This window comes from Chiroxiphia lanceolata, chromosome 3 (genome assembly GCF_009829145.1).
Source record: "Chiroxiphia lanceolata isolate bChiLan1 chromosome 3, bChiLan1.pri, whole genome shotgun sequence".
NCBI classification, from domain to species: domain Eukaryota; kingdom Metazoa; phylum Chordata; class Aves; order Passeriformes; family Pipridae; genus Chiroxiphia; species Chiroxiphia lanceolata.
In genome coordinates, this window is record NC_045639.1 from 7,192,246 (window position 1) to 7,204,720 (window position 12,475).

General features: G+C 39.7%; 1 protein-coding gene across 3 annotated transcripts in view; it reads left to right on the forward strand.

The window, feature by feature from the left end:
• The window catches only part of MACROD2 (mono-ADP ribosylhydrolase 2), an 848,490-nt gene that overhangs the window by 777,352 nt on the left and 58,663 nt on the right, over positions 1-12,475 (forward strand). For all 3 annotated transcript variants that reach the window (XM_032684589.1, XM_032684588.1, XM_032684590.1), the window contains exon 11: positions 2,794-2,874. In XM_032684589.1, coding sequence (XP_032540480.1) covers positions 2,794-2,874 — 81 coding nt within the window. The remainder of the gene's footprint in view (positions 1-2,793; positions 2,875-12,475) is intronic.

The following is a 12,475-nucleotide window of genomic DNA, read 5'->3' on the forward strand; positions in this document are numbered from 1 at the left end:
GATGCTGCCTTTACATCCTTTTGTGAGCATTTTGAAGGTTCTTTATAGAGTGCAAAAAGATCATTTCTTTTGAGATAGTAACAGTTCTGACTTCTCTGAATGCATGCCCTCCTCCCTCTCCTTCTTTGTACTGTCAATTAAGATGTTGGTTACATTATCTGATGTATTCAGATAGTCCTGACTGACCAGGCTGGACATTCGCACTTAAACTTGATTGACATTTGACATGTGGGACTGGAGGAAGCTTCACAGATTGGTTGGATGATAAAATTCATCACTAGAGGGGCAAGTGTTGATTGAAGCATTTCTATTGATTCAGTCCCCTGGTGTGAACCATTCTCAACCAAAAGAGAGAATGTAGCAGAAAGTTCAGAGTGGCATTGGAACCAAAGAAGCCTTATGTTGGTATGGTCCACTATAAATACTCAAGTTATTTTTTAAAAGAGAGTGTTGGCAGGAATCAGTCTTTACAAGTCCGGTTATTTACAGGATCTCTCTTTTGTATTGAAATTCTTGTTGGCCTCTATCAGCATTGCTCCTGAGGAACCCCCTTAAAGGGTTGACAAAGCGTGTCTTTATTTGGCAGCTTTTGCCTGTATTTTTCCCTACGGTATTTCTGGTGGTTACTCTTACATTATCACCACTCCAGAAAGAAATTCCTCTTAGCACTTGAAAAGCCTTGTTTTCCTCAAAATATTGTGTTTGAATTTCAAATTTAGATGAGCAAACATGATGACATGACACATGACACGTCCTATATTAGGTGCTGTGAGGAACATTCTACCACCTGGTACCAAGCCAAACCTCTACAGTAACTGGCTTTATTTACCAATTGCTAAGGGTAAATTCATACCATGAGCTGTATGGAGTTCTAGAAAGAAAGAGAAATTCCATTCTAATAGAAATTTGTAAGACCAATGTTCATTTTGGTCTTTCATTGTTTTTTTTTTCTTTTTTTTTTTGCATAATACTCAGTACTTAAAATTAAGCAAGTGAGATGGAATTTAATTACTCACATCCAGATCCCCATTTTGGAATTTTTATTGACATTTTGAGCTACCCTGCCACCTTCCCAATCTGTAGTTCTTCTGGGTTTTTTGAGCATAAGTACAGAATAACCAGTTTCTCAGGAGGGCAGGCAGGATGATATTTCTTTCTTCCCTGGGCTCCATGCAAAGCCAATGATTCACTCTGTTTTCTGTCTCTTGAATGAACACAATGTTCACGGAATCATAGAATACCCTCATTTGGAAAGGACCCACAAGGATTACCTACCAACAGTAGAGTCCAACTACCCCTTGGCCCTGCAAGTTCCCTTTCCACATCCTCACTTACTACTTTCATACTTCCTGGTTTGAAACTTTCAGCACTTTGGTTCTAGATATATGTAACTGTGGAAGGGTAGAATATAAAAGGGGAGAATCTACCACTCTTAGCAGAGCAGAGTTCTTTATGAGGTATCTGGTTGCCAAAATATCTCTTAAGAAACTCCAACATAAAGAATAGATCATTGAGTGGGCTATGTGTGACAGCAGAAGAGACCCTGGGAGTTTTCAGAACACTTAAGCAATATATAATATACATGTAGATAGTTTTTTCCCAGTTATTAATTAGCCAATCAGTTTGAAGTAATACCATAATTCTCATTTTTTCATGGTGAGGCAATAAGGGTGAATCAAGTGAGGTCACTTCTTTCTAAATTTCCCAGTTACGAGTGGTCAAGGTTTCTTTGCATCATGCACAAAACTATGTTTTCTTTTGACCACAACGAATCAGAAGGTTTAACAGAAAGTCTGATGACAGAAAGTCATTTTCCCGTCGCGGTTGAATACATTCAGTAGGTGCAATGAATTGAGTTTTAATTGTCTGCCAGTCACTGCTTTCGTTGTTAAGCAATGATGTTTGAAGAATGTTTTAATTAGGGAACCTGCTTTCGTTAAACGTCTTAATTTATGAATACCCTTTATGCCTAATTTCGAGCTTGGCCTCTCTTTTTACTAACAGGCTTTCTGTGCTACCAGTTTCTGCCTCAAGGTGTATCATAGAAAACAAATAGTAATTTCATCCTTTATGTTAAGATGACAGGATATTTTGAAAATGTTGTAGAAAAAGTTCATAGTTTTTAAAGTTTAATCACCTGATATTAAACACTGTGAACTTCAGTTCCTACAAATAAGGGAGATCTCACACTTGACTGTGCCTCAGTTACTTGCTTTACTCCTTTTCGTCCATCTTCACGTTACTTACTGGTTGGAATGGATTTTTTCAGCCATAACATTTCTATCTTGTAAAGCTTTAATTTCCTTAACTTCACTATCAAACTTGCTTCCCTACCTTTCATTTCATTACTAATTTCAGTCAATATGCATTTGTTACTGTGTTACAACTGTGAATGGAGAATTGAGCTGAGAGGGAAAAATCATTTTGTTCAGATTATTTCTCCATGGTTCCATAATGCAGTAGAATATATACTATGTCTAGAACTAGGAATTACAACATTATTTTTTTATTATTTCTTTTAATAGCTTGTGAAGGAGTATGTTATTTCAGTGTGAGCTTTCTTCACTGCTGTCATGTGAAAGTCCAGTCCAAGCTGAAAGATACCTATTATGACTTTTATAACAAATGATGCAGTAATTAATTTTAATAAAGAAAGATAGGCATTGGGTACTGAATGGAGCGCTGAGATAAAATGTACTTATAGTTGTGGTATCACACAGGATAATTTTTGATAAAATAAAACAGTTTCAAAAGTAATATACATAAATTTGTAATTTTTTATGTTCAAATAAGGATTGGAACAAAAAGGCCAAACTCCATCTCCCACAAAGAGCAAAGCGGAGCAGCCTGAGGATCTGCAGGATGATGCTGAAGGTAGGTGGTCTGACAGTTTTTCAGAGCTATTAATCAGTTTTACATTTGGAAAAGTTTACTTTGAATTCTTAGGAAAGAACTGGAAAACTTTTGGTTAATGATGCTGTTTGCACATACTTGGAAAGTTCTTTTTGACCTAGATCATAAGATTATAAGTCTTCTGAAGTATATTTCATCCAAAGGAAGATTCACAGTTATAAATGCTATTTTTATGTGGTGGGACTGCTGATACATCTTGATAAATTGCTGGTGGTTTATCTCTAACCTGTTCTGACTTTATGTAATTAATAAAACCAAATGTAGTGCATGTAGTGCAGGGCTTGGGTCATAGTCTGGTTGGTTAAGTTGGTAGCTGCTGCAAAACACAACCTTCGTTTTCTACAAGAAATTTTTGCTGTATCCTTTTCCTTCATGTAGTGTTTATTTCTCTAGACCTTATGCAGTGTAGTACATCTATCCATGGTCAGATTATGCCTATTGTGTTGTTCCTCTAAAAGTACTTCCTGCACTTGAGTCTTCACAGAGCAGCTTGTCCATGTGTACAGAGGTAAATGTGATCTGTGTTGTTCTAAAATTGGATCAAAGTATCTTTTCTAAATCTGTATCTCATTGGTAGAGTTGTTAAAAGATGTTAACATCAAAGACTTACATTCGGAGTGCGCAGTTTCACGTGGCTCTCAGATATGTGGAAGAGCGAAACTCCCCGGTGCTGAAGAAATTCCCCTTCTGTGCAACAGTTAAAAGGATGAACCTTAATGTTTAATCCATGACAGTTTCTTATCATGGATCCTCTTTGACCTAATGTTCCTCAAATGACACATCTCATTCTGCACCTCAACCAGTGGCTCCACAATCTTCAGCATTTTGACCTAGCGCCGTGTGTTGAGCTCCTAAAATATTCTGACTGGGGTATAGTGTGAGTCATAAAGAACAGAAAAATGTTAACATCTATCACTTTAAGTAACTGCTAGTAACATCCTGTCACTAACATTGTGACTAGTTGTTAATAGCAAGTACTTAAAGCAATAGCTGTCATCGCCTGGAAGGTGTGGGGGACCCAAGAAATTTCATCCCGCCTGGGTGTCTTTCCTTTCATGCTGCACTGAACCTAGATCATATTAAAATACCAATTTTATGTTTGGATTAGAGAATTCAGCGATGACAAACCACATGTCCATTTGTATGCAGGCTAACCAGCGGGTGGGATCGTGTTGTCGCTTTCAATATTCCTGAACAGGCAAAACAATAATAGTTTTATGATATATTCTTACATGGAGCGTGGCTAAAACTTTTCATTGTATCAGTGTCTTTAAAAAAAAACCCAAAACCCAAAACAACAGGAAGAGGTTTTGCAAAACTGTGAGGTTTTCCTTCCATTTGAAAATTTGCTTATGCTGTTTCACTATTTCTGTGGCTCACTAGATACAGTTTCCTATTTTCCTGTGCCTGTCTATGTTTCCTGGTGACTTACAGTTCACTTTATGAAGCACAAATAAATGCATTGGAAGGGCGAAGTAAATAGTATGGCAAGGGAATGATTGCATTATCCTCGAGCTGTAAAATGCAGGAACTCCTTGAATTTGATGCCATACAGTAGATTTTGCTGATGCAGAATTGAGGTCTGTAAAACATAATCACTGCTGCAGGATTTAATCTAGCTGGTGACAGAACCATCGTCTCCTTAGGCAGGAACTGGACCTGTAATGTTTAGGATTGAAAGTCTAAATTTAGACTTGAGAGTTGTTGTGATGTGGGAAATATAGGTAATTAAAGTGTTTGCTGAGGGGCCTGGGGAAAAACCTGGATTGGATTTCTGTGGCTCTGGAAGAGGAGACAAGCAGTTGGGCTGCAGACACTGAATTCCTATAAAGTTGCTGAGTGGCTAGAGTCTAATGTATCACACCTGTGAGCCATTTCCATTGAAGTAAATGGGATTTGCACACATTTGTCTGAGAAGAGGATTTAGTTCCTCCTGGTCTAATTATTAGCTGTTGGGTTTGAGTAATTAAAAGAACTTTTAATGGGGATCCTTGGAGATTATGAAAACTCCAACTATGTGACATGAACCACAATTACGTGTCTGAGTAATTTTGTTTAGGTAGGAGTTTGTCTTCACTTCCAAAAAGCCACCTTGTTCTCTTTTTTTATTTTATTTTAAACATAAAAAGAATTACTGAAAAGCTAGTGCATATAAACAGTCTTGAATAAAACACAGTAAAGCCAAACTCTTCCTGAGGTCAACTTGGTTGAATTTCCCTCACAGTAAAACTGAAGTGCTTTATGGTTCAGTGTGTTTGGGCTTTGGGATAGTTCACATGCTTTAGGTACCCTAAGTTTAAAAAAAAAAAAAAAAAAAAGAAGAAAAACCCCCACAAAAATCACAAAATCAAAAAAACCACAGTAAACAAAAAAACAACCAACAAAACAAAAAAGCCCACAAAAACCCAACCCATAGCTTTTAGCAATAGAAGCAAGTCCGAAGATACTTACATTTAACATAAGATATTATTTTCCCCTTGGTAACATGACTACCAATACAATATTTAACAAATATACGCTGAGGCATGGGCAGAGCTCAGTGTATTTTCCTCTGCTTGGTTGTCAGTGTCCTTTTAGACTGAAGGTGGGAATACAACTTGCAATTTTACCAGCCTCATGCCTGCCCTCGTGGCAGTCTCTAAAACCTATTCCACAGTAATATTTCTGCTGTAATATTTTTCTCCAGCATACCAGGCTGGTTCATTGGCTAGAGGTAATAGAGCAATATCTTTTCAGTGCGTGTACAAACCTTCACAGAAGATCAGGGAAAGTAGGTTCCTTCATTATTACCCTCTTTGCAATCAAGGAAAGTTGAGTAAGTGGCTGTATGAAAGGAGCTTGTTTTGCAGTAAGCTAAAATAAACACTTGACATGCTAATGAAAGCAATTTTATATTGAACCTCTAAAGTATTAATGGTGTCTGTTATTATGCTATTAGATAGATTGCTCTCTGCCTCCAGACTGTTGATAGAGAAAAGCAAGTGTTAACTGCACAGCAGATTCTCATGTCAATGGCTGTATTTGGTAGTTTTTCATTATAGGGATACTATCTGGGGAAATGGATAGACTGGATACTTGGAGAAACATCCTTTACTCCCAGGTTCCCTGCAGTGTTTCGGGTTTGACATGTGCAAACATGCAGTGTGATTTTCTTTTTTTTTTTTCCTCCCTCCCCTTTCCTGCATCCTGAGAGAGTAAAAGCAGCCAGAGATAATTTTACCTTTCCCTCAGTCAAGTGTATTCAATGATTGAGTGATTTTAAAGTCTCAGGTGAGCAAGATGTGTTTGGCACTAAACAAAACCGAGCACATCTGACTTCAGTAGCTCCGTAACACAATCCTAAAATAGTTACATAGACAAAATGGCAGTGCTTGTCACAGCGTAGTGGCCACAAGTTGGCACAAATGCCACAGGTCTCTCATTCTTATCCTATTTGTTGTCACCAAACAAAAGCAAACCATTTTTACCTTTTTGCCTAACAAAACAAAAATTTAAAATGCTCCTTGTTTCTCTTACCTACCACCCCACACATCTTCCCATACATAATGAACAGCATGGGGTGTGCAATAGATTTTCCCAATAGTGGGATAAGCAAAACTGTTTACCCTTTCCTTCTTTATGGGATTTCTCAGATATTACGTGGAGCCTGCCCAAGAGCTGCCCAATCCATTCCCACCATGGTCTGTGGGGGTCAATATTGTGTCAAAGATGAGTAATACATCTGGTAACAGCAGCACAAATGCCTGATCTTCTCCTCCTCTGGCAGAAAAATTATCAATCCAAGCAGCAAAAGCTGTTTCTGTCCCTCTTGAGGTCAGGACCCTCCTTGCCCTCCTTCAAGGGATGTGAAGACAGACCTAGAGCTCTGCAAGTTGTCTTGCTCCAGCTTTTCTCATATGCTACTCCCCAGATGAATGCTCAGATTCCTCCTGATAGATTGATAGGCCATTGGTCTCCCATGATCACCTGTGCTGAGGCTCAGCGTCTGTGTGAGGAGCTGGACTGTTTTAGTTGTTCATCCAGGATGAATTTTATCTGCTTTCCATTCACTTGGTGGGAAGGAGAAAAGTTTGATGGATAAGCCACGCCAGGAAGGTCAAAATGAACACAAATCACCTTTAAGAGAACTGATAGAGTTGGTTCCTTCGCCTGATGGGGTCATCACACTTTGTGCTCTTGTCTTTCAAGGGTAACATCACATGTCTGAAATGTTGCTTGGCAGTGTCAGGAGTCCAGGCTCACCAGCAGGCACCTGCATGACTTGGTGGATACTCTGTCCATGAGAGATGTCAGTCTGGTGATTGGAGTACACAGCAGAAATGAGGTGAAATGAAATGGCATCTGATCTTGACAACTCATTGGTCCAGCAGGTCAGAGCCATTCAGTAGGATGCTCACTGAGAGGGAGACACCCTGGCTCCTCATCCCTTCTCCCAAAAATGTTTTCATGCAATGATAAAAAGCACATAGTTTTGGGAATAGAAAATAAAACTCAGTGTGTAAGACTCAGGCTTAGTCCTTTAATTGTGAGATTAACAGAAGTTAATCTCCTGCTTCTCCTTTATATACCATGAATTTTGCAGCTGTGCTGCTCACTCCCTAGCTTCACGGGGAGAGATATAGTGTATGCACCCACCACCAGAGTCCACAGCACTTGGCTTATGCTGCACTCTGCTGATGTGGGCTCCATCCTTTCTGGGGCTGAGGGGATGTGTACAGCAGCTGCTCTGGGCTGCCATTACACAGGGAGGTACAAAGCATCTTCTCTTAGGCCCTTCCAACACTGTGCAGGCCTGATTGTTTCTCTCTTTAAGGTATGAATTAATATTAACTAGCTTTGACTTCTGATTAGTTTTAAAATGTTCTGCAGTTAATAGCAAACAGGCCTTTATCATTTGATAAATTGTAGCTATACTCCTTCTTTGCATCCCACAGGGCAGTCATTCTTCAGTGAATTTCTGCTCCACTGATAATCTACTAAAAATGAACGTCAAGACACGTAATTATACTTCAAAAAACACACAGTCACTTATTCAGCCTTAAAAGTGCTCCTTCTTATTAAGATGGCTTAGAAGTTGCTGTCTTCTTTTTGCCACTAGACCTAATCCTTAAATAAAATGTTAAATGAAGATAAAGTACTACAGAAGAAGTTCCCTGGGAAGCATGTGTATCAAACATGCCTGTGAAACATTTCACCTTAATGCAGATGGGTTATATTTAAAGGGTGGCTATTAACCCCCATCCACTGTGGTTGATAGCTTCTCTTTTCACTTCTGTTTTGAAGTCCACAATCTGTCTTGACTGATTACAGCTTTCAGAATATTGGGTGATCACCTTCTACTTAGCCAGGGGTAAAACAGGATGTTATCTGTATTTTGAGTTGTATTTGCTCTCTGAGCAAACACTTCTTAGAAGAATCTTTCATCACTGAAGTGGCTTCTGCTGTTCCATTAAATTACCGTGCAGTGGCTACACAAGATGACTTGGGAAACACAGCTCATTTTGGCCTCCGCAGGTGATGTGCAGTCCTGTTGTGTTGGCCATTTACTCATTTGGGTTTGTTTTAGTGACCTAATGTACATCTGTGTAACCACACCAGGCAAACAGTTGCAATTCCTGGTTTTGCCCTGAATGCTCCGGAGTAGATTTTCTTCGTCCTGAGATGAGCTAAGGTGAAAAATACTAAGTTACTAAAGTGACTAATGCAATGTTGTCAGAGGAGAATTCTGCACGGTGACACACACCGGCGTACCTGCAGGGGCCTCATCTGTCAAGGAATTCATTGCTCATTTCTAAGCATGATGTGAATAACAGTGAACCATCAAAATTGTTCAGGTCCAGTGCAGGAGACGACAGGGCTGGTCCCTTCATTCTGAAACACTGATGCAAAATAGTCCGTGGTTTTGTTTGCATTTTATGCTGTTTTTAATGAGTGTATTCTCCTCTGTGGCTTCTCTGTCTGTTTCCTCAATTTGTGAAAAATTGTAATAGGTCTCATGTTTTATTTTGACAGCTTGGGAAAGAAGCTGTGTGGCTGTCCTTTGTGGTGTGCAGTTAGTCAGTCCTTAGGCATACCAGGAAAGAAAAAAGAGTAAATTGATATAGTAATGACAGAATTTGTGATTGTATTGTGACCTTCACGCATGGGGTCCCTTTCTTTCTCTGTCTCTTGGATAGGACTAACTGTAGGGCCAGGAGTCAGGGCTCCTCCACACTGCTCTTGAGCATGCATCAACTCACATAAGTGATTTCTGTCTCCTTTTATACACTATAATAACAGTGATAATACCTTTGCAGCAGTGTGTGTATTTTTTTCCATCAAAATGCCAGTTCTATCTTTGTCCTCTGCATGGGCTGTGATATCTAGGGTGTGATGTCCATCCATATTCTGGTTATGTTGGTCAGTTCGAGCTTCCAGGAGATGTGTGCCTTCATAATGTTTTAAACAGTCACAGAAATAGCAGTGGTCAGCATCCTTGGCAATAAAACGTTTAATGTCCCCTCCCTGGCACCCGTGCTGCACAACCCGAGTCGATGGAGAATTGCACCCAGTGAAAAGCCAAACACAGCGTTCCCACCAGTGTAGGTATGAAGTGAGTTGGGGCAATTCAGAGTGCTGCTGTCTTCGAAGCACCTCATTTGTGCTGTAGCTGTTCTCCCCTGTTCTTCCTTAGCCAGGAGAGGCATAGCAAAGCCAAGTTACTTACCTAGTGTGTGACCAACAGAGGAGTGAGGCAAGGGGAACATACCTGGTGACTTCAGTGGGGCTTTAGCTGACACTCCTGTATTTCTCAGGACATTAAATAGGTGAAATACAAAAGTGCTATTTTTAACTTCTGAAATAATCCACTCAAGCTGCAGTTTTGTCATTCTTTTCCCACACTCCTGGGCAAAATGCTGCATGGAAATGGACCCCTGTTATTTATTGGGCTGACAGCTTTGCTGGGCTGGGTGCACTCACAGGGCTGCGTCTGCAATGAGGTGAATTGTTGAAGCAGCGGAGAGGGAAGAAGTCTCATAACTCCATTAAACAATTACCGCAGATAACTCGTTACTAACCCTTCTTAAAATTTACCCCAGAGGGGTTATATACAAGTAGTGATTAAAACTGACCTAAATCATAATTTAATTAAAAGAAATTAAAATGCAAACTGAAAGTGTTCAGTAACCTCAGGCCACCACCCTAATGATTCATTTTAATGTGTTTGTAGTTCTGCAATAATGGCCTTTGTGTGTATGTGCTTCTTGGTTTATGTCTGATATCATTTTGCCACTGGAACAGTTTGAAAATGGTTGCAGGCTATATAATCTTGAGTTTCTATATGGATACATGCGTGCTTTCTTCTCACATTTTAGGAGTTTCACTGATGCCAGCCTATCTACTTGTGTGCAGAATGTAACAGCTGTAAGATCAAGGCCTATATTTTTAATTTTCTCATTAATTAGTTTCCCTCTTGTACAAGAAGGAACTTCATGTCATTAGTATGATTACCATGGCAATATTTTCGTGCTGTAAAAAAGATAAATCAAAACTGGCACCTTTGACAGATCTTGGTCTGTGTTTGCATTTGTCATAGAAGAAAGAAGCACAGACCAAACCAATAGAGAGATGCCACGGTTGCTGGCCACCCAGAGAACCAGAGGATGCTCCCAGACTTGTATGGCAGAGCAATGCAGGGATGTAGCAGGATCAAACCTGGTGTTCCAGGATGTGGTGCCTGCACAGATAAAGATGTGAACCTGAGGTGGTGGCCCTCTGTCACTTTTATTTCTACTCTGGGAAGGAGAAGGACATTTGAAGAAACCTTACTCTGATTGGTGACACCCTATGGATGATATAAGTACAGCTTTCTCAGTAGTGAAAACAGTTTTATTATTAATAACATTTATGTTCAGAAATTAGACTCAATTATCCTTGTAGATCCCTTCCAAATCAGGATATTGTATGATTCTGTGCTGGAAGGGTAAAAATAGACTGGTTTGTACTGATTATGCAGAATTTCTTCTTTTAAATGAAAAGTACGTTATCTACAATTCTGTTTTCTTCCAAAAAAATGTCTTTTTGCACCAATTTTTGAGATACTGACTTTAGCCTTGGCTCTAAGTGTGTCGCCAGTTGCTTGTGAGGAAAGGTGCTGCTGAGGAGGAGTAGATGTATGAGCAAACCCAGCACTTACTCAGCTCCGAAATGGGAAGAGCCAAGAGGCCAGCAGGCTATTAATATTTTTGACTTTCCATGTTTGTCACAAGAAGATGTAAAAAGCCACATGCCTCCAGGCTGTTGGAGAGAAAATGGAGGAATACCTGCTCTGAGAGTTTGTCCCCTGTCCTTTCATGGAGATCTCGTCCCAGCCCTCTCCCATCTGACTGCTAACTTATTATTTATCATATTATCTGCTTCATTTGGGGGCTGCTACTGCATCTGGCACCTTAATGTGCATGCTAAATGCCTCTTTGTTACAGAAAGTGGGCAGGCACTCTCGGAGAATCCACTTTTCAGGCTGAATTAGAAATGCTACTCGCTTTGCCAGCTTGCTGAGTGTGCTGATTGATCCCTGTTTAGCCTCTTTTCTATCAAATATATCATTTGGGGGAGGGGCATGGATTTTCTTGATGATCTCAAAGAAAATACCCAGGGGAGAGAGGAAGAACCTAACAGGCAATAGTCAGCTTGGCAAGAGAAAGCAAAATGTATGGTCAGGAGTAGATATATTTGAGTGTCTGATTTTGTTTGTGTGGTGCTACTGTAATTCTCAATCTCCTGCTTTTTTTTCAACTGACTGTCATGCCAAGGGAAAAGAAACAGATGTTCCCGTTTGTCTTGTGATGTGGCTCAAAATCATTTACATTTGGTGGCCTAAAATGACATGACATGTCATTCGCCACTTCCTGTATCTCCTTTGGAGTGAGTGACAGATTGCTGTTCAATTACCAGTATAATAGAAAAGCAGATATCGTGAGGACAGATTTCACCTAAAGGAAATGCAATCACCAATTGCTGCAGTAGTAGAAAGAGAAGGATGGCAGATACTGTAGAAGCCATCCAGTGGAAAAGGCATTTTTGTTATAAATAATGTCATGGGGAAGACTTAAGGGAAATGCACTGGCTCTGGCTTTTCTGCCTAGAGAAAAGGAGAGCCAGGGGTGAGTAAAAATATGGTAGAAAAATTGGCTTGCTACTCTTGTAAAATATATTTCCATCTCTTTGCCTTAAGCATGTGCTTCTTAAAGACTTTCCATTTGCTCTGCACCAAGCTCCAATGGAGAGCAATAATTACAGAAAGACTCTTCATCAATAGAAGACACTCATTAGAAGAGTTTTTTAAAAGTGGAAAAAACTGTTTGTCAGAGGCTTTGGGATTAGTCACTTCCCCACCCTATAGTTTGCTTTCTTATTGGTGTATTCGTGCTCTACTTTCTCCCTTTCTCCTGAGATAAAGAGATTTTCCAGGCCAAGCAGAGTTTAACCCTTCCTTCTGCAAGTCATTTACTTGAGCATCACTTGTCCACTCTTCATTTTTTAGCGTTCCCTTCTCTGTATTTCTGTCAAAGTCACTTGATAG